The sequence below is a fragment of the Brachyhypopomus gauderio genome, chromosome 12, assembly GCF_052324685.1.
Source record: "Brachyhypopomus gauderio isolate BG-103 chromosome 12, BGAUD_0.2, whole genome shotgun sequence".
Lineage (NCBI taxonomy): Eukaryota > Metazoa > Chordata > Actinopteri > Gymnotiformes > Hypopomidae > Brachyhypopomus > Brachyhypopomus gauderio.
The window spans coordinates 19,587,656-19,608,321 of NC_135222.1; the positions used below are offsets into that span (position 1 = coordinate 19,587,656).

General features: G+C 41.4%; 2 protein-coding genes across 5 annotated transcripts in view; one reads left to right on the plus strand and one right to left on the minus strand.

The window, feature by feature from the left end:
- Positions 1 to 15,469, minus strand: part of nfat5b (nuclear factor of activated T cells 5b) — a 36,870-nt gene extending 21,401 nt beyond the window's left edge. For 2 of the 4 annotated variants that reach the window (XM_077023609.1, XM_077023608.1), the window contains exon 1: positions 15,216 to 15,469. In XM_077023609.1, coding sequence (XP_076879724.1) covers positions 15,216 to 15,288 — 73 coding nt within the window. In that variant the 5' untranslated portion in view covers positions 15,289 to 15,469. Of the gene's footprint in view, positions 1 to 6,405; positions 6,553 to 13,465; positions 14,788 to 15,215 lie in introns of those variants that run through there. The other 2 variants (XM_077023611.1, XM_077023610.1) reach the window with 2 other exon arrangements.
- A 2,548-nt stretch (positions 15,470 to 18,017) lies between these two features.
- On the plus strand, positions 18,018 to 20,527 carry psmd7 (proteasome 26S subunit, non-ATPase 7). The gene is made up of 7 exons (XM_077023614.1): positions 18,018 to 18,202; positions 18,734 to 18,825; positions 18,912 to 19,004; positions 19,135 to 19,232; positions 19,339 to 19,419; positions 19,697 to 19,788; positions 19,896 to 20,527. Exons 1-7 carry the CDS (start codon positions 18,129 to 18,131, stop codon positions 20,338 to 20,340), a joined length of 975 nt encoding a protein of 324 aa, XP_076879729.1. The 5' UTR covers positions 18,018 to 18,128; the 3' UTR covers positions 20,341 to 20,527.
- Positions 20,528 to 20,666: the final 139 nt, after the last annotated feature.

A 20,666-nucleotide genomic window follows, 5' to 3' on the forward strand; every position in this document is an offset into this window, starting at 1 on the left:
ATGTGACCTGGACTGATACAGGCCATAGAATGATGAGCACACGGGCTCAAAACGTCAACTGCATGAGAGCTTGAGGATATTCAGACACATAAAGCTTGAAATCCTTGATGTAAAGATGTAAAGTTTACATGAAGCACTTGATGTCACTCATGCCAGTATTGTGAAGTGCATTAGCATATTTATCCAGACCACAGATCTGTGCCTGACTAGAGAAAGTGCATGCAATGAATGGGACAGGTATGTCTGGTGTTTACACAGCCACACCTGACTACACTAATGAGTTCCTCTTCTTAATATATAAGCAAAGCCAATTAGTGGTTTCAGTGGGTTTGTGGCAGGAACAGCTACCTGGAAAGCTCAATTAATCAACCCGATTCCCCTTGGCCGATGATCATAGTTCTTGGATTGCCAACAATGTGGGCTTTTGATTGTTGGTTTGTGTTCAGGGTTTTTTGTTGTTGTTGTTTGTTTATTTCTTCTGAAGTCCCACATGTGGCTGTTAGTTTGTCTGTTATAGTTGAAGAACTGGTCCTACTGCCTAAGAAAACAAATTTGCTAATGCACCTCCATTAAGCTTCAACAAGGTATTTCAGTCTGATTATTTCAGTCTGATCATTGTTGTGTCATATATTTGAGAAACAAAACCACCTTTCATATGGTGTTAACGGTCAGCAGGTTAAGGGTCAGCACCGTTTGAACTGTGCTTTCTGTTCATGTGCCCATCTGGGTGAGCAGGACCCACACAGGAGACATGAACATCCTGAAAATACATGAGAACAGCTTCATGGCCGACAGGCTGCAGTCCCCAGACCACCAGCTGCCAGCTGCAATTACTCACAGCAGGATCCCATAAAAATACGTACTCCTGTTCCCAGATGTTATGATGCTGCTCCTGTGGCTTTCAGGTGACCAAAAAAATCTTATTTGCTACCAAAATCTAATTTGCTTTCAGTAATGCAATATCAGATATACACAAATGCACTCCAGTGAGGTGAGCTAGCATCATCTTTACAGAGTGCTGAATGTCTCATCTGGGTTATTCTGTGCCAATTGTAAGAAGCTAATTAAAAAGAAAAAATGTTTTAAATAATATTTAATGATAGAGCTGATTGCTATGAACAAAATATTCACACTTGATGTACACTGTTATACTCTTCAGATGTGATATGTCTGGAAATATTGTATCTTGGAAAACCTGCTTCCATCACCAAGGATGTAAGAGACCAGTATGTTCACCTCACCCTGACTGTGATTGGGCCAGGGATCATCTGCATGAGAACCTCACCCTGACTGTGATTGGGCCAGGGATCATCTGCATGAGAACCTCACCCTGACTGTGATTGGGCCAGGGATCATCTGCATGTTGCACTGTTTCTCAAACCAAAACAACACAGGAATGAGTCATCACACCTTCACTGCCACCAACGCTTAAAGGAAAGGAAAATACCTAGAATTCCTCATCTAACAGGGAAAGACCATCAGAAACAGTACGGTCTACTGTAATATATGCATATATATATACCTGACCTGTTTATTTCGAGCGCTCAGGAAACTATTACAAGCCTTCCATGTTGTTTCTATGTCAGCCATGCCTCTGCAGACTGACTTTAAATGGGAGAGCAACTATGTCAAGGTGCTACGAGTTTACAGTCCTATTCATTTAATAATGTGATTATTATGTGATAAATTCTGCCGTAGTATGAATTCCAAATGCTTTTCTGCCATTCCTGTTCCTTACAATCAGGCTGTGTCTAGCAGACATACTTTGCCCTTAATAACTAGTTGAACGAAAAAGATATTTGGCAAGTGGAAAAAAATCCCATTGGAGAATCCTATTCACCTCTTCACTTCCCAGTCTGAGCTGCACATGCAAGAAAACGTGCAAAGAACTCCGGACCCGTCCAGCAACCACGCTGCCAACCACACACACAGAAAATATGCACTCAGCTTTCCAGCTGTGGCTACACTGGATCAGTACCTGGCCTGTTTCTAAGTGTTCCCACCCATTTTAAGGCGAGACGGAAAAACAAAAATCGTATTTCGCTTCATACTTTCCTCAAACACAAACAAGACACAGCGGCTGCTGTTCATGTCGCAGGACTGTCTCGCACCGAGCAGGATAAAAACAAAACGTCATTCTTGAAGCAGAGAGGGAGATTTCATTGGTTTTACAAAACATGGCTTCAAATTAAAATTTCTTTCTTTGCCCAGTGTTGACCAGGTTCATGCACCCGTGGTCAGTGAAAATATTAATCCAGCATAGATCCCACCCCCCAAACATCCCTGCAGCAGAAAATCCCTCTTTTCTATTCCAGATAACGAGTACAGATTTAAAAAACCTCACAGAGAGTGCATTACTACCTGAAGCGTAGCAAGGTGGTGGTGGTGGTGTTGTTGGTGGTGATATTGGTGGTGATGTTTACCAAAACACAGTCACCATGTGACAGGTCATTTTCATCTTTCTGCTTCCTCTTACTAAACCTGGCACCTGGGGTGTGGTACAATTTTGTGCCCGAGGTCCTGTCAACCCCTTGCTTCATTGACCCCACGACCTCATTCATTGTTTTTTTTTTTTTTTACATATGTTAGTGGACCCCTATGGCTTTGGTAACTTGCATGAGAGGTTTGTGCCGTTGATAAATAAAAGGCTGTCACAAACAGAACCCAGTCGAACACTATCACCAGTCCAAACCACGGCCCCTATGTGACACAAACCGGTACAGCAACGCTGGCTGACAACTGAGGATTTATAAATCGCAATATTGGACAAGACAAGGGGGTGGAAAAAACAGCAGGAACGATGCAGGCAGCGGCTTTAAGGGTTTAGTGGGGCGAAAGGGATCGCTGCTCACACAGCGGTGGAGACTGAAGGGAACGCTCGTTTATGGCGCTGCCGCCCAAACGTTTAGGGCTGCGTCTGCGAAAGCGCAGCCGAAGACACCATAGCAACACAGAAGAAAGGGCAGTAGGCATCTGTTAGCCTGCTAGGCTTTCACCAACAGGCTGAAAGAAGTTTTCAAAAGCAGAGCCCCTTACAAGGCCCGTAGAACAACAGCGCTCGCTGCCATCCCAAACCCTGTCAGCGACCACACATTCAGTCTTCAGCTCTGGTTTCTTTCCCCTGTAGCCAGACACACAGTGCCAGCGAGAAGAGCGTTTTTGTCAGTCCTAATACGTAGCGCATTGAAATTGTATGTTGCTTTACTCCTCGTCGATATTAGAGCAAAATTTAACTAAGTGGAAAAGAGCTAGAGGCACTGCTATGATGTTCTTATGGTCCAAGAAGAAAATTGGGTGGGGAATATTGTTGAAACTGATGTCCCATATTTTGATCCTCAAAAAAATGATAATAAACCAAGACTCTTCCTGTGTGGACTCGGTACAAATATTTAGCCTATAAATATTTGTACTTTAAGAGCTGGAATGTGTAACAGATTTCTTCACTGCATGAACTGAAACTCCTCAAATTTCTAAATCGATTAAACAAATTAAAGGAGGTAAAAATACGTTTTAGCTGTTGGTTTACTTTCTTAGAGTGATTCTTTAGAGATGTGGGCATATACCCAGGAGCAGCTGGGCTTCAGCCAATGGGACGGGTTTGGCCATTCTTCACTCACCTCTGAGAAATCAATGTCTTCCAGCATGAGGCATTTCAAGTTCAGCGTTAACTCTGATTGGGTGGCTTTTGTGAAGTTGCATTAATGGCATTTACTGCTAAACCACAGTAAGAGTTAAGCCAAACCAAGCAAGGGCCGCCAACACCTTGATTAGCTGCAGTTAAAATAACACATTTAGCTTAAAAGACTGTCTAGATTCATAGTGTCTTTCAGATGTGAATCAGTACAGCATCCCCTTGCAATGTCAACTGTTTAAAAGATGAGAAATATTCCAGTTTCAGCTGGAAATGCAGAATACTTAAGAGCTAACGGTATTTTCCCGTTATTAATAAGGCCGTTGTCTTCAGTGTCCCATTGTTCTCAGAGACTAGTGAATACCTTGTCCCTCCTTCAAAACACTACCCCCATAGTTCTGATAAAATAACTATGTCCTAAATGCCCTAAACCAGGACAAGGTAGACTCACGGTGCACCTCTATACACACACAGTGACCTTTAATTGCCTATTCAAGGATGTGTGGTCACATGATCACACCATAGTGCCAGCAGTCTTGAGGGAGTCAACAATGACGTATTACAACTGTGGTACATTGTCGACTCGGGTGACACCATCAAAGACAGATGCAGCCATCATGCCACACGCTGCCCAGGTACACAGTCAGCTTATGACTGTGGACACCTAATTTAAATAAATTTAAATATAAGTCCAGCAGCGATATTAGTTAATAGATCCTGAGGGTGATTAGACATAGAACAAATTCTTTCAAAATCAAAGATGTGCAATTTCGTAGATTCCAGAATAGGGTGTGCCGTATATACTTTGCAATAAAAACAACATGCAAAACGTGTGTGCGCACACAGAAAAAAAACCCGTTCAAGATCAGACTGCATGAGGGGAGATAATTCATGTAATGTGATTTTTAACTTTTGAAATAAGTGCAATGAGTCATATAAATTAATATTATTGATATTAATAATATATTACTAGTACATTAACACTGTTGAAATAAATAGAGTTAATTAAACCTTACATTCTCCAAGTAATAGAACATATAAGGAAATCACAGATGTTTTGTCTTACCTGCATGTTATAAAACTACAACTGCAAATTTCTCAATATAGAGGTAACTGGAAACGTATTTCACAGGAGCTACTCGGGAAGCAGAAAGCCTCTTCACACAGAAGACAGAAAAGGGTTTGTGTTGTTTTTTTTTAAGCTGTCTCAGGAGGGACTCCATGTCAGCAGGCACTGGTGGGATACCCTAGTGTCACTGTCCACTAAATAAACAATGAACCGACAACACTGCACTACGTAAAGGAAGCGGAGAGCTTTTGTCCAACAGGCCAACAAGAGCTGGGTGGCAGCGGAGAGTACGTTTACGCCATTCTTCGTTTGCTATTATGTGTAATCTATTCCACACATTACTGACATGAGTAGTGGATTTCCAGCAACAACTTCCTTGTGGAAGGCAAGGAAACGACGTAAAACACCCCTGGGATCCAGGAAGCGAAAGTCATGACATCAGAGATCAGAACACAGGCCGCATCCCTGCATGCAATGCTTGTCCACTGAGACCTGAGACCTTCTGGTCAGCTGATCGCATCACATCAGCTGTCCTGGTTTAGAGTTGGAGTGTCCTTGGAGATGAAGCTCCTCCCTCTGTGTTGGCCTTCAGGGGAGTGAAAGCTCTTCCCAGACCTCAAGAGAGAGAAGAGTCCATTGTTGGGATGGCTGGGTTCCTGCACAACCTTCCTGGCCCAGGTCTGGCAGCACTGCGATGAGATGGACTGCAGGTCAGAAGGTTCCGTCCCGAGACAGGCTGTTATGCTCCCCGTGAAGATGCTCTCAATGATGCAGGTGTGGAGGTTCTGCAACACCTTGGAGGGCAGTCTGAAGTCTCTTATGCCTACATGCCCGTCATGCCTTCTTTGCTGTCATGTCTTTGCCATGGAGGTGGTATGGCAGGACCCAGACCGGTCCTCCAAGATGTGAACTCCAAGGTACTCCGAAAGACTCCATCAACCAGAGTTCCATGCAAGTATGTAAATCTTTCAAACCAATCAGAATGTTTCTGACTATTGTACGAATGTGTACAGGCTCGTGCACGTGGACAGTGTGTGTGTGTGTCCTGAGCTGCATTCATGTCCTCCGTGTTTAGTAGGAGACTCAGACAGAGGAGGAGCATGGAGAGGGACAGACAGTGGGCTCAGATGAAAGTGGGACCTCAGAGCGCTGTGGAATTCCAGCTATTTACAAGTCCCACCACTGAACAAACACACACACACACACACATACACTCTCTTGCAAACACTTACACTTCTACACACACAGATACAGAATCATCAAGTCTGTTTTTTTTTTGTTGCATGTGTGAGCTTCTTTGTATAGAAGCTCACACATGCAACAAAAAAAAAAAAACAGACTTGATGATTCACAGATCACAGGACCACTGTACAGTCACTCATTCACAGGCATGAGGTCACAAATACACATTTGGCGGACAGTGTAATCAGCCATGTTTTAAATACCCATCAGCAATGAAAGTCAGATGAGAGAGACCCACTGTGGCCAAGCAGGCCTTCAAAATGTGACATCATCAAGGTGGCCCAGTGGTGGTTTGTTGCGTGTGCACAAGGAACTCAAAATATCAGGGTAAAAATAAAAGTGAATCTCTCCCCTAGGTGAATATCTGATGAGCCAAAACATGTGTTAGATGTGTTTGTAGAACACATAAAAAAAAGCTTTGACATTTGCCCATCAGTGAAGGAAAATTATGACTAAACATCACCTTTAGTCCACACGCTGACACAAATGAAGTCATCCGTCTATAACTTCAGAGTGAGTTGTTTTGAAAACAGTTGCTGGGGTCACAGGACTACAGGTCTTGACCTCACAGGATTATGGGGCTTTTGGATGACGCTTTGCGAGTCAGACACTGGAATGTGGAAATCAAGCAATCAAATACATGCTAGTCAAAATGAAAATGTAACAGCAACTTATATGATGAAATACATCTGCACAAATTATTATTATGAGTTCAAGTTTCATCATTTCAGAACAACACCATAAAGATTTTCATTTTGGTGTGCCGAAGCTTGCTCCTAAAAAATTGCCTAATTATTGTGAAAGTCAGAAAACAGAACTGTGTTGATGACTGTCGGCCACTTTGTCGTCAGCCCCTCTGTCAACTGAGGTGGCACCTTGAGTACATTAATCACATAAGTGGACTCAACAGGTAATCTAATTAGGGCTTGGGAACATCTGCTGATTAATTAGAGATGCGCATGGGTAATGTATTTGTTATTAAGAGCCCTGCCCAAAAGCAGCACTTAACAATGAGGTCAGTACTAAACATAGCCCACTGGCTGATTAATAAAGTCCATGTTTCATGAAAAACAGCACAGTCCTACCCATTCAATCAAAAACACCACAGTCCTGCCCATCCAATCAAAAACATCACAGTCCTGCCCATCCAATCAAAAACATCACAGTCCTGCCCATCCAATCATTTGGCAGGTTTACTGAAGCGTCACTCAGTACGCTTTTCAAGAGACAAAACTGATGCACCAGCACTAGTTTAGGAAGACGTCAATGGAGTTAATTCACAGGTGAGTGACTAGCCTTCCAAACCCCCTAACTCCTTATATTAACACTCTGTCTCCTTAGATTAACACTCGAACACTAACTCTTAGATTACCACTCTACACAGATGATGTCTCTATGCTAAGTGACCCAGCTCTTACATAATAACAGATAAATCACTCTGAATAGCTAAAATAAGGTTTAGACCAACTATTAAATATGTCTCTCAGAAACCAAACTTTTGGACAGCTCTGCTAATTTACTAAGACGTTAACAACTGCATTAAAGTTTTATTACAATTTCTGGTGAGTCCACAGAGGTGCACTGCGTGGCAACCTGAGCATAGTCACTGGGTATCACGTCTCAGTGAGGATGCTGCAGTTCTATGTGAATAAGATATTACTGCCAAAGAGCAGGTCCTGGGGAACCCATACAAAGTCCTTAATTCAACAAGAATGCAGCTCACATTTGCACTCAACCCTCCTAGTTGGGGACAGGCTGCCCACCATCACCACAATCACAGGTGACTCATAGTGCAGAAATGGTAACAGGAAATTAACATTGCACAGACAGTCTTCTTTTTTTTTTTTTTTTTTGCTTTGGGATTCCAAGGCATTATTACAGAGGTAGTCAAAGGGTCACCGCTGTGAGCCGCTGAAATAAATAAGTTCCCATCTACTCGTTTTGATGATTATCTTCTAACCATAATATGTAATAATGGTGAGTAATTAATGATAAAGCGGTAGACAAAGAATAATGATGTTTTTTTTCTGCCGAGACATTTTTTAGTTTGGTTCTGTTGGATTTGAGTTGGGCTGGGCTAACTTTGGTGACTGTGATGTCAAGTCTGCCAAAGCACCAATCAGAGCCAAATGTTTACATCAGCTACCCTCTGTATTTGGTTAGCTCACGTATTCCAGGGAGTCTGCTCAGTCTAACTACCAGAAGCACCTGCACTCATCACGTGTCACTTTTAATGAGATAGCGGTCTAAAAATGTGAGTGACAATTTGCTTTGCAATTCACAAAACTGCAACTGCATCAGTTCAAAAGTACATATACATTCATCACGGACATCATGTACACTGCTTTACACAGATTCACTATATGACTTCACTCTCCCATCTGAAAGCAGCCTCTCACAAAATGACTGCTTTCCTGCACCTAATTCTCATTATGACTGAACAAACCTCACATTGTAGTTAAACCAGCTAGCATTCTGGTCTTGTACAAGTTTTGTAGTGTTTTACTTTGCTGCACCGTAGACGTTCATATTCAGAGGGCTCAAACGTACTGCTAAACCACACTGGTCCGGCTGTCTCACTCACCACCGCCACCATTGCCAGGTTGTTTATGTTTCCAAGGAAACGCAACAGTTAATCATCACACGATCTTGCACACCTAACAGTTCTGCATCTGAAATAGGCAACGCTCTTACTATTAAATTGTATTACTATGTATATATTTCGTGAATATAACGAAATGCGTATTCCAATGCATATATTTAGTATTGATATGATTTATTTAACCATGTGATACCAAGTTGATTGGAGCTTTAAACTCTGTGTTATGGGGTCAAGATGGCTGCTTGAGAATCTCTTTCTAAGCACCAGCACACTGAACATGGCAGAACCAGTGAGCTGGATCAGAAAGCCACACGCTGGAAGGTAGGCTTGTCAGAAGACGCTGCAGCTCAATCAGAAAGCTGACACCGGTAACCCGAGCGCTCTTCAACAGCCAACACAGATCAAACTGCTGGATGCTCTGATTAAATCCCTAAATATTTAACAACTGGGTCTCGGCACAGACGGCTCCCTCCGGGGCAGGAGAGGCGACATATCAGAGACCGGCTTTTCACACAACACCGTAACAAATCGGGCCTTTCTGAAGCCGACACATGGCATAAGAGTGTCAACCCTACATCACTTTCCTTCACCCTTCCACTGAAGAACACCTGTAACTACGAAAAAGAAAAAAATCTTAGCGCAACAGTCATAATGGCAACAATAACTGTAACCAGGCTTTAAGAGTCTGCAGCAAAAATAGCAAAAGGATAAGAATGCTTACAGTAATAATGGACTGAGCACAATGGGTTTTCCTTGACTGGCCCTCTTAAAGGTCAGTTATAAAAAGAAAGACACCATAAAGGATGAGCAGTGTTTACTGTAATGGAAAATAAACTCTATTGGCAAATGCAGTGTTCCATCACACTATGGAAAGAGATCAACTCATTTCTCTCCTTTACTTGGAACAAGTGAAGTTAATTCTGTGAGCAGTCATAAGTCTCATCTGGAAAATGTACTGATGAACGCAGCAGTAAAATTATGATTAACTGTTGTGGTACCAATGTCATCTATTTTCACTATGTTTGTGAGAGCCTTGGTGATATTAACATGTCAAAACTGTAGAGTCCTAAATATGTAGGACTTCAGGTCTAGGCTCGTATAGGTAATAAGTTTAGCAAAAATTATTTAAAGCGGGAGTCTGACAGCGATGATCCAGCTGCATCACTAGTGAAATACTCCTCACCTCTTCCATGTTATAACACTATTGTAGTGTTACTACAAAGAACAACGCCACTGCAGGTCAAAGCCAGGCATCCACAAATCCACAAACACGCTCATGTGCCAGGAATGATTGAATTAGGTAAACATTTTTGAAAATAAACATGGGAATATAAAACAGGCAGCAACAGTTTCGTTACAAATCTCACACTTCTTTCAGGCTATGCCAGAGGGGATTAATAGAGACGACCTGTGACAATTATGACAAATATGTGTGCATAAAAGACATCCAAACTTGAAAATTGTTCCTCATACATGCTTTGCTTTAATAGAGATGATCAGTTTACATGAACTTTGAAGTTCATTTTTTCACTGCTCCCAGAACAAGTCCCACTTATCTTAATAAAGACCAGCACAAGACTGTATTACAGGTATTGAAAGCATGTTACAAAACTGGAAAACGATCTTTTAAAATAGCTCGGCATTGCCAGAAATACTATCTAGGTTATCCTAAAATGGGCTAAGCTTCATTTCTTTAATATAACACTATCATTTGTTACTCTCCACCCCTGCTTGATGTGCATGGTTTGGTCTGACAGTTGCCAGGGGCTGAGGGTTTAGCCACTCATGCAGTACACTGGGAGCGTGAGCGCGTAGCAAATATGCCAAGAGGTAACAGCTACTCTAGTATTAACCATTAACCACCCCAGAGTTTTAACGTGAAAGTTGTTTGGGCTAGGCAATGCTCACACCATGTAAATTCACAATGGCTAGGCCCACACAACTGCACTGCAGGCTGAGACAAAGTGATTTCGCATTTCTTAACCTAGATAGGGTAGATGAAACAGGGGTACAGTGGTCACAACATACAGTTTACACTGTTTACCAACTTCTAAGCAGGAATGACACGATAAGAATGATGATCCCTATAGGGAAACCAACTCACTCTGCGTAACATTTGCAATGAGCATAACATTTGTAAACATCTTAGCTACTTTTGTTTGAGATTTTTGGGTCTCCCATGTCAAAGAAAGACCCATTAAACCAAAGGAACAGCTCAAGTGGTTGTAGGTTCATATGAAAGATCAGAGGGAGGTGTCCCAAACAAAGCGGTGTTCTTGCAAATATTACTCGTCTGTCATTAACAAAAGCCTAATGTTAATGCCTAGTGTTAAACTAAAAATGCTTCAGCAAAGTTCAAAAGTCTCATGCTGATTTTCAAGTTGATTTTCACTTGATCTTGTCTACAAATAAATGCTAGTCATAACTTGACTCTTATTCCTGCTTGAGGCTGCTTGTGTCTGCTGCATGCTGTCTTAGCCAGTCTTGTCCCATTACAGTAAGCTCCAAAAACCTTCATTATGCTTAATTATATAGACTACCTAAGTAAAATTATTCAAAAATTCAAGAGCTGTATGTTTTGATCAGAAAATTACCTAAAAATCCAGCTAGGTTAACTCAAGTTTAACTGAAATTCACTAAATCAGAAGTGTCTTCCCCTAGCATATTTCACTCGTCTTGTAGGGTTCCTGTGGGATCATACACTACAATCTTCAAAAGGCTAAGAGTGTTGACAGAAAAAGAGAATCCTTTTTCTGTGAACGGTTTATTTGTCTTGGGATGACATTTAAAATGAGGATGTAGTTTGAGAAATTGGGTCAAAGGTGGCTTTCAAACTTTTACAAGAAGAAACAGGTCTTTCAATGGGGCACGTGTAATCTTTCATTAATGCTGAACAGCATTATTCGACAGGACTACTGAATTAACCAACCACAGATGATATCGGAATAAATAAAGCTGGGCGTCCAAAATAAGAAATCAATGCCGTATTGCAGTGCCATCACTTAGTCTGCACAATGTGCTTTTAAAGTAATGCATTTCTCTGTCACACACACGCCAAGCTAAGTTCCACTAAAAATACACACACATGCCTCGTTTCCAGGGCATTTTGCCATCCTTCTGGGAACGCACAACCATATGCTCGCATCGTTGCTGTTTCCACTGGCCGTCACACGACACTCGGGCATCGTTAGCGCTCCCCTGCCCTCGGAGACCTGCACGCTGAACCCTTGCCTGGGAAAATGAGAGACACTGGAGCTCAGCTGTGTCTGGAACAGTGGAGTATGGAGGAAAGCAGCATATAGCCAATTAACATGAGCAGCTCCAACTTTGCCTTAGGGGGAGCCCAGGCTTCTTTGAAGCACATTTTGGACAGCGAGCTTTTCTGGACAGAGGCTTCCTTTAGGTGCCCAGACTGTCTATGCCCACGTCCAGAAGGAGATTCTCAGGGCTTTTGCAACATTTGCTGGATTACGATTATGTAAATGGTCAGACACAAAAATTTTTCAACAAATGTAGTGGCTTTTGTTTAATGCTGACAGCATAATTCAGTTCTACTCACTACCATCTAACCATGTTTATTCCAACTTCAAGGCCAAACTCCACTGAGAGACATACACCTGTAGTCAGACTACAAGACTTAAAAGTTACACAACACTAAATAATGCCTGAAGACCTGCACACACTCTATCCCCTAAATTGGCACGAGCGAGCCTGCCAGTTTCAGGCAGTATATGGCACCATGGCAACACCCACAGAGGCTCAGCTGAGATGAAACCAAGTCAGATTGTGTTCATTTGAAGCTGCTTCATTTCCAGGCTTCAGTGCGACGCTCAAAACAGCTGGTACAAAAGTCAGAGCAGTATAAAGAAACATATTGGAATGATGCAGGATTTTAGGTTAGGGAGAAGGGATTAGTGCCTAGATTCCCTTTTACAAAACAATACAGATTTTGAGAACTAATCTCAGTGCAGGACTTAGCATACCTAATTTATAAGGGTCAGTTTAGCTTCTTAACTCTCATATGGTGCAGTTTGTTTCACTTGCCCTGTAGTGTTCAGTTAAATACATATAGGCTTATACGTAATTAAGTAGACCAATAAGTTTGCCTTAAGCCTCAATATAAGAAATGTTATGCATATTCTAATCATATTGCAGCACCTCTACAGTGAAAGACATCAAAGGTGCCAAGGCCAAGTCCTGAACAAAGTATCTGAACAAGACGCGCAGGATGTCCAAGGCCGTGTCCCGTTATGTGCTATGTGACCTGGACTACATCACATTACCATATTTTCAAATTCTATCCAAACTAATTCTCAATTGCATCACTGAATGACACAACCAAGACCTGTAAAATAAAGATGTTGTAATGATGCCCAAGCAATGCAGATTACATTAATGCTCCTCTGAGCATTGTTTATCCAGCATTTATGGCTATATAAATTGATGCCACCTCATTAGGCTAGCCAAGAAGACTTCCTCCAACAGCAAATGGATTGTACCTGAAAAACTCCTCACCTGCTTATAATAATATACTTTAATTACAGTGGATCAAGTTTCAGATCCATAACATTTCCAAAACAAGCCAAAAATTCACCTTTATCTGACACTTCAAAAACAGTCCAAGGTATAATACATTTCTGCCTTGATCTGAGGAACAGGTTAAACTATTCAGGCCAGAAAGCAAGGAAAACATCTACACCGTATTTGAAGGGCCCAATGGTGAAATGATTCTGACCAATACTGCCCAGGACCCCATCTATAAACAACAGGATTCATAGAATCAGGAAGAGGTGAAATTAACCTTAGAGGTCCAGTCAGTTTTCACGACATTTTGCTTTACTTCGTTTTTTGACGAAGTGGCAAACAACAAGCAGTTTGTTACCCCCAGTGAGGGGCTCGTTCTGGCCTCCTGGCCACCAACCTCCAAAATACGGACATTTATCCCGCGATGAAGCTTGCTGGGGAAACAGAGCGGGCGTTTGTTTGTTCATTCCTTGGACCACTGCGGCAGGTAATGGATGGCAAACTCTGCATAGAAAGGCATATTCACAGACCACTGCTCAAGTAGCCAATAGGACGCGAGGAAGAGAGCCCCACCTCAACCTGCGAGACCTACAACTGCTTCAACACATAAAGCAGATGTACAGAAGGTAGATGGAAACTGAATATGGGTACCATTCGGCTTAATGTCAGGCTTAGTCTAAGCTATGCTTGAAATACCCAGTAATAACATCAGCGATAACAGAGGCCAGCCAGCTAGCTGAACTAGGATTACCAACAAGATTATTTCTTATGTAATCTGAGTACTGCAATGCTACATCACACTGACCCACGATTCTATCCCACCCAGATACAGTTAAAAAGTAAACGAGAGAAGTCTGAAACCCAATGCTGAACATTTTATAAAAACACAAGAACTAATTGTAAAGTTCTAGTCTTGCCCTAAAACTTACAGTAGACCTCCATCCATAAAGTCTTTATAAGCTGGTTAAAGAACAACTAATATACAGGAAATTGAAATTGCATAAAGAACTTTCCTAAATGGATTTTAGGAGGTATTGCATGGTTACATTGGGTAAAGAAAATCCAGAATTATGACAACTGTTGCAGAATGACTGAAATAAATGGCACTATTTAGCTCAGAGTGTCCATGCATTTAAGAATATTTCGATGACAAGGTTTAAATATGACTTTCACATTGCCAAAATTGTGCCCAATATTTCATGAATTTAAAGTATTTCATGAATTTATGAGCACCGAGGTCTCACCACACTATCTTCTCCCAGGATCGGTGAAACTACATATAATTCATATTAGTGTATATCATTTTAAGCCACGACAACGTACATCGAGTTTACATGAATATGCGTTAAAACAGGGAAGGAACTTTCACTACCCTCCTCTACTTCAGCAGAGGGTTTTGTAGATTGTATGAACTTCCATATCACAGGACATTACTGTCTGGTTGACCTAAAGGTTCGCCCCGCTGGACAGGCAGCAGCCAGCCGGTCCATTATGTAAAAAGCTGCGCAACGTCTCCAGCACCGAAGGGATTTGGCGTCGACATCTATCTATCTGTGGCTCTTGCTCGCCCTTCAACACACACGGAACTGGGGTACACTAACCCCGTACACTAACCCCGTGTACACTTAACCCCGTGTACACTTAAACCCGTGTACACTGCCGCTAAAAAATGCTGTAACATGTTACAGAAAGTTACAGAAAGCTGTTGGGCCTGTCAAGCAAGGAAACCCGCGGAGGCCAGAGGGGGGAAAATAGCTGGTTTTGTTGACTAACTACAACCAATCCCCCGACCCCGCCCCTCTACCCGATCCCGCCCCCCTCCCCTCTCTGCGCCCCTCCCCTTCCTCCCCCCGTTCTCAAACAAATCGAGCCACGCGATGCATAAAGTAGGAGCGACCTACCGAAGAATGACAGCGGTTACTCTCACCGTAAATACCCCCTTCATACCCACTAACGACCGGCCCGGTGTCTACCTGCCCCATTTCTCATGTACAATAAATATATCTAGCTAACTAGTGTCTTCATTAATATGTCATAACAGCCAAACTAGCTCAACAACAGAGACACGAGTCCACAAACGCGCACTAATAACCCCTTAAACGTGTGTTACCGTGTCGGAGTGCAGCTGAAAGTGAGCACAAAGTTACCTTTGGAGTAAACACACTTGGGGGAGCTGATGTCGATCTCCGTGCTGAAGAGCGAAATTAAATCAGAGGGCATCTCAGTGCCTCTCTGCGCTGGAGGGAACACTCGTTCTTTATTCGGCGAAGAAAAAACCGAGCAGGAAAACAGCAGTAAACGAGAGAAGTGTTCTTAATCATTGATAAAAAAGGCTCCTCGCGTTGGTGCGTCTCCGACTTTAGTCACTTGGCTGAGCCGAGAGTGTGTTGAGTTTGTGCGGTGTGCCCCTCCCACTTCACGCAGGCGCGCCAGCGAGCACGACCGGGGGACAGACACCAGTCACGTGATCTACGTGGCGAGATGAAATAGGAGTCCGTAAAAGATCACGGTCCATTCAAATAATCGATTTTATTAACAAAACCAATAAGACGAAGGCTTGTCAATGCACTGTGTCTAAGGTTTATGTATTTAGTACTACGTTTGTTGTTAATTGCAAACAAACTTTCCCAGAGCAACTCTCTCTCTCTCTCTCTCTCTCTCTCTCTCTCTCTCTCTCTCTCGATGTGTGTATGTGTGTGTGTGTGTGTGTGTGTGTGTGTGTGTGTGTGTGTGTGTGTGTGTGTGTGTGTGTTGACAGCAACATTCCATGTCAGAGAGGAACATAAAGGCACATAGTTCGTCACTCTGACAGTTGAAACATTGTTAGGTGGTTAGGGGCAGTTAACTCACGACTAACAGATTTCTTCGCTGCTGGCTGCGAGTGGTATTGCATAAGTTTTTGACAGATAACTCACTGAGTATTTGAAAGAGAACTAATTGAGACAATTGTTTACTATGATTGTTTATTTTTGTTATAACAACGTCCCTGTTCGAAATATAGGCCTAAACATGTTTTAAAGAATTTATTAATTTTTTATCAAATGCTATTAGTTGTTAGGAAAGATTCTGTTAATGCACTATTCACAGAAGAATGTTCTTCAAGCAACTTTAATATAGCATGTTCAGTGCTGTATTCCCTCTCATATAATTAGCATACTATAATAAATATAATAAAAGCATTATGTACAACTGTGAAAAGATACAGTGAAAACCTCTATTACTAGTTAAATCTGATAATGGCACACAGTTGTGCACATAAAGATTATTAGAGTAATTATGAACTAGAGAAATGCACAATATCCAGAGGGCCCTACACAACCTCCGTATCTTTCATTAGTAATATTTGTTATCTTTTTATCTCTATTTTCCACTCCTCTTGCATTCATTCAAGGCTTCAACAGCGCTATGATGGTCCACTGAGATGATTCAGGTGCAGATAGATGCAGATTTATAAGGCATCCAGGATTTCATTCAACAGAAACATGTTATCATCACAAATGACCAGCATAGGCTCTGTACGTAACAGTAGAAATGTGCCACAATATGTAGACTGTCACCACTGATGTAATCTTAGGACTAGATTATATTGTTGCAAGAAGTATGTTTAAACAGCTGAGTGCTTTCACTTAGGTTAGCAGAAAATGACTCGCATGACCGGTTTGATATTGTCAACTGTATTTTAAAGTGTCTCAAAGTAAACAGAGTAAGTAAATCCTGATGTACTGATCACATTGTAATGCACCTGCATAATTTTTCTTTCATTATATTCGTATTATATTCATATTATATTCATATTATATTCATATTATATTGGTATTATATTTGTATTATATTAGTACAATGGTTGACTGAGCTCTCAGCTTTATTCGGACAATGAATGTAACACAGATAATTACTTAAAGAAAAGAGGCAGTGTCAAAATATGTTTAAATATATTAATGTTTGCATTCATTTATGTTTAATATATTAATGTTTACATTCCTTTAACAAAGACATGACTCAATTGTGTCTGCTTTCTCTCTGTCTCTCTCTCTATCTCTATTTATCCATCTCTGTCTCTCTGTCTCTCTCTCTCTCTCTCTCTCCCTCACACACACACACACACACACACACACACACACACACACACACACACACACACACACACACACACACACACACACACACACACACACACACACACACACACCTGTTCACTTCCTAATATAGCATATACTGAGAAAAATAGGCTATATATTTTCTAAGAACTGTAACTGGACCTCTCACTGTTGTTCTTGGCAAAAGAAAAGTTAATGTTTCAGTGTTGCACTCTTTAACTATTATTTGGCAGTGAACATGATTGGTCCCACCCACACAAAAATATCCAGATTTAGGACAATGATACAGTTTCACAGACACCTAAAATAGCTTCATATTTTACACCATCTCAGTCAGTTTAGTCTTGTGTTATTGAACAAGTGTTCTTTCAGCTGTTGCAAAAATTACAATGGTCTGTGTGTGTGTGTGTGTGTGTGTGTGTGTGTGTGTGTGTGTGTGTGTGTGTGTGTGTGTGTGTGTGTGTGTGTGATTAGTCGCACATGGATCAGTCATGGTGTCACAGTCATGGTGTCACACACAATAAAAATGAAACTTAATAAAGATACATTAACAGACAAAAATGTTTGCTATTTACCAACTTGCCTTTGAGCATGATTATTTCATGGTCAGTCTATGTATTAGCTGATAATCAGCTATATAATCCATTAATTACAGAATTATTACCATAAAGTGGATATTAAATGGGATGAATCATTTCATAATAGGTTGTTTAATAATATATTTCAGCAGTATAATACCGTCAACACTGGCCTCTAGTGTCTTTTAATTCCGTTTTTGTTTTCACTGTCGTTGACACTCCAGAACGGTAGGTGGCGATGCTCCGTGTTCTCAAACTACTACCAGTCGTGGATAAGGAAGCGGAACGAGCGTCGGCGAACAGCTCACATCAACCCAACGTCCACAACTAGAGAAACTCTCCTGTTATTTCTTTTATAGAAGCGCTTTAAATCACAGTGGCCACAATGCCGGATTTGGCTGTAGAAAAGGTCGTCGTCCATCCCCTGGTGCTGCTGAGCGTAGTTGATCATTTTAACAGGTAAATTACAGCTGTCTTTTGGTTATCAAGACATTTTTTTGTTAACTCACTCTTAGCAAGCTAGCAGGCTAACGGTCTGAGTGGGCTAGCTGGCTAACAGTGGGCTAGCAGTTGTACAGCCTGTTAGTTCTCTCTAGCTCAACGTGTGTAATCTCACTAGCCGGATTAGAGGTTTGGCAACATTTGTTCTGTATTTGTTCCAAGTATATAAGTATATTAGTCTGGGTGTCTCATCTAGGTAATTACCTAGCTGGCTAAGGCTAGGTTAGTGAAAGCAGGTTAAGCAAAACCAATACACCTCTCATTCATGAATTATTGTGGTTTGACTGAGTGTATTTTTGAAATAATTCAACTGGATTAATTGTAACTAGTTAAGAGCCTAATCACGACTAGGACTACAGACATTTCATATAGCTAGCTAACTGATGCATATCACTGATATATGTTTATTGTAGCATAAAATACAGTGGGTTTGACACTGACAGGTGTGGGTTTGTTTAATAAAAATGTTTACCTACTTTTGACGTGTAGAATTGGAAAAGTTGGAAGCCAGAAGCGCGTTGTGGGAGTACTACTTGGCTCTTGGCACAAGAAAGTTCTTGATGTGTCCAACAGTTTTGCAGGCAAGTTGGCGTGTGCTGCATCATGTGTGTTGTATCATCTTCTTTGTTTAAAGATAAAAAAAAGTAAATTCTACCTGTTTTGACAGTGCCCTTTGATGAGGATGACAAGGATGATTCTGTATGGTTCCTGGACCACGACTATTTGGAGAATATGTACGGCATGTTCAAAAAAGTCAATGGTAATGTATTTGTAAAATAATAATGCTCTATACTAAACATTTTCCTACTTTGGGCGATTTTATTTATTTATTTTTTTAAGATTACTGAATTACCCATATACCTTACGTAGTATTACATGTTGTGTTTCAGCCAGAGAAAGAATAGTTGGCTGGTATCACACTGGCCCAAAACTGCACAAAAATGATATCGCCATCAATGAACTTATGAAGCAGTACTGTGCAAACTCGGTATGTAATAAAGTGTTTCTGAAACTGACATACAGAATATTAAACATATATCATGCAGTCATGTTTTTCACATGATTCAGAGACTGTACCTGTTCTGATTTTCCAGGTTTTAGTCATTATTGACGTGAAACCTAAAGACTTGGGACTACCAACAGAAGCCTACATCTCTGTGGAGGAGGTGCACGATGTAAGTTCTGGCCTTAGTAAGGCACATACAGTGATTTATTTCAACAAGTGGGAATATGTGAGTGTTCGATAATAATTTAGTCCAAAAGCAGCTGTGGTATCTTACTAGAATGAGTGAATTCACCATGTAGGACACCTGTTGTGAAATTCCTGAGGTCTGAAACAGTAAAACTGTAGTTTTCCAACATTACCTTGGTGCTAAACAAACATTGCACTTATTTTTGTAGTTTTAAGCCTATTGATGTATTTTTCCCTGTTGACTCCCTTTCTTGCAATAGGATGGAACTCCTACATCTAAAACATTTGAACATGTTACTAGTGAAATTGGAGCGGAGGAGGCGGAAGAAGTTGGTGTTGAACATTTGCTTCGGTGAGACATCTTAAGCCCTGACATTCTTGGTTATTTACTACTTGGTCGGATTTAAAGCTTTTAAATCCTTACGTCTAGCTTAGTGAGAGACTTGTGGTGTTTTACAGGGATATCAAAGACACGACTGTAGGCACGCTGTCTCAGCGCATCACCAATCAGGTTCATGGTCTGAAGGGTCTAAACTCAAAACTGCTGGATATCAAGAACTACCTAGAGAAAGTCGCCACAGGCAAGCTGCCCATTAATCATCAGATCATCTACCAGCTGCAGGATGTGTTCAACCTGCTGCCTGACGTGAACCTGCAGGAGTTCATCAAGGCCTTCTACCTCAAGACCAACGATCAGATGCTGGTGGTGTATCTGGCCTCACTCATCCGCTCAGTTGTGGCCCTCCACAATCTCATCAACAACAAAATCGCCAATCGTGACGCAGAGAAGAAAGAAGGCCAGGAGAAGGACGACAGCAAGAAAGAGAAGAGGGACGAAAAAGACAAGGACAAAGACAAGGGTGATGCAGCAGCAAAGAAAGATGACAAAAAGGAGAAAAAATGAACAGTAAATTGTGGCATGGACTGACATAATCTTGGCCAAAGTGGGTTTCAGCCTGCAGGTTTAGTCAGACATTGTCTGTGTCTTTTTTGATATAGAGAATGTATTCTCATCTTGCATTTGATTGAAAGCAGGAAGGGCATTTAAAGGATGATTTTTGTCTCTGTGTCCTGAACTGACACTTGCTCTGCTTGTTTGCATCTGTATTGTATCACTGTTAAAAGACCAGCAAAATACATCGGTCCAAGGTTACAGCCCAAAGCAAGGTCCAAGTGTAGTCAGACTATTTTTTTCTCCACTACATGTTGACTAAATTGTGCAGTTTTGCT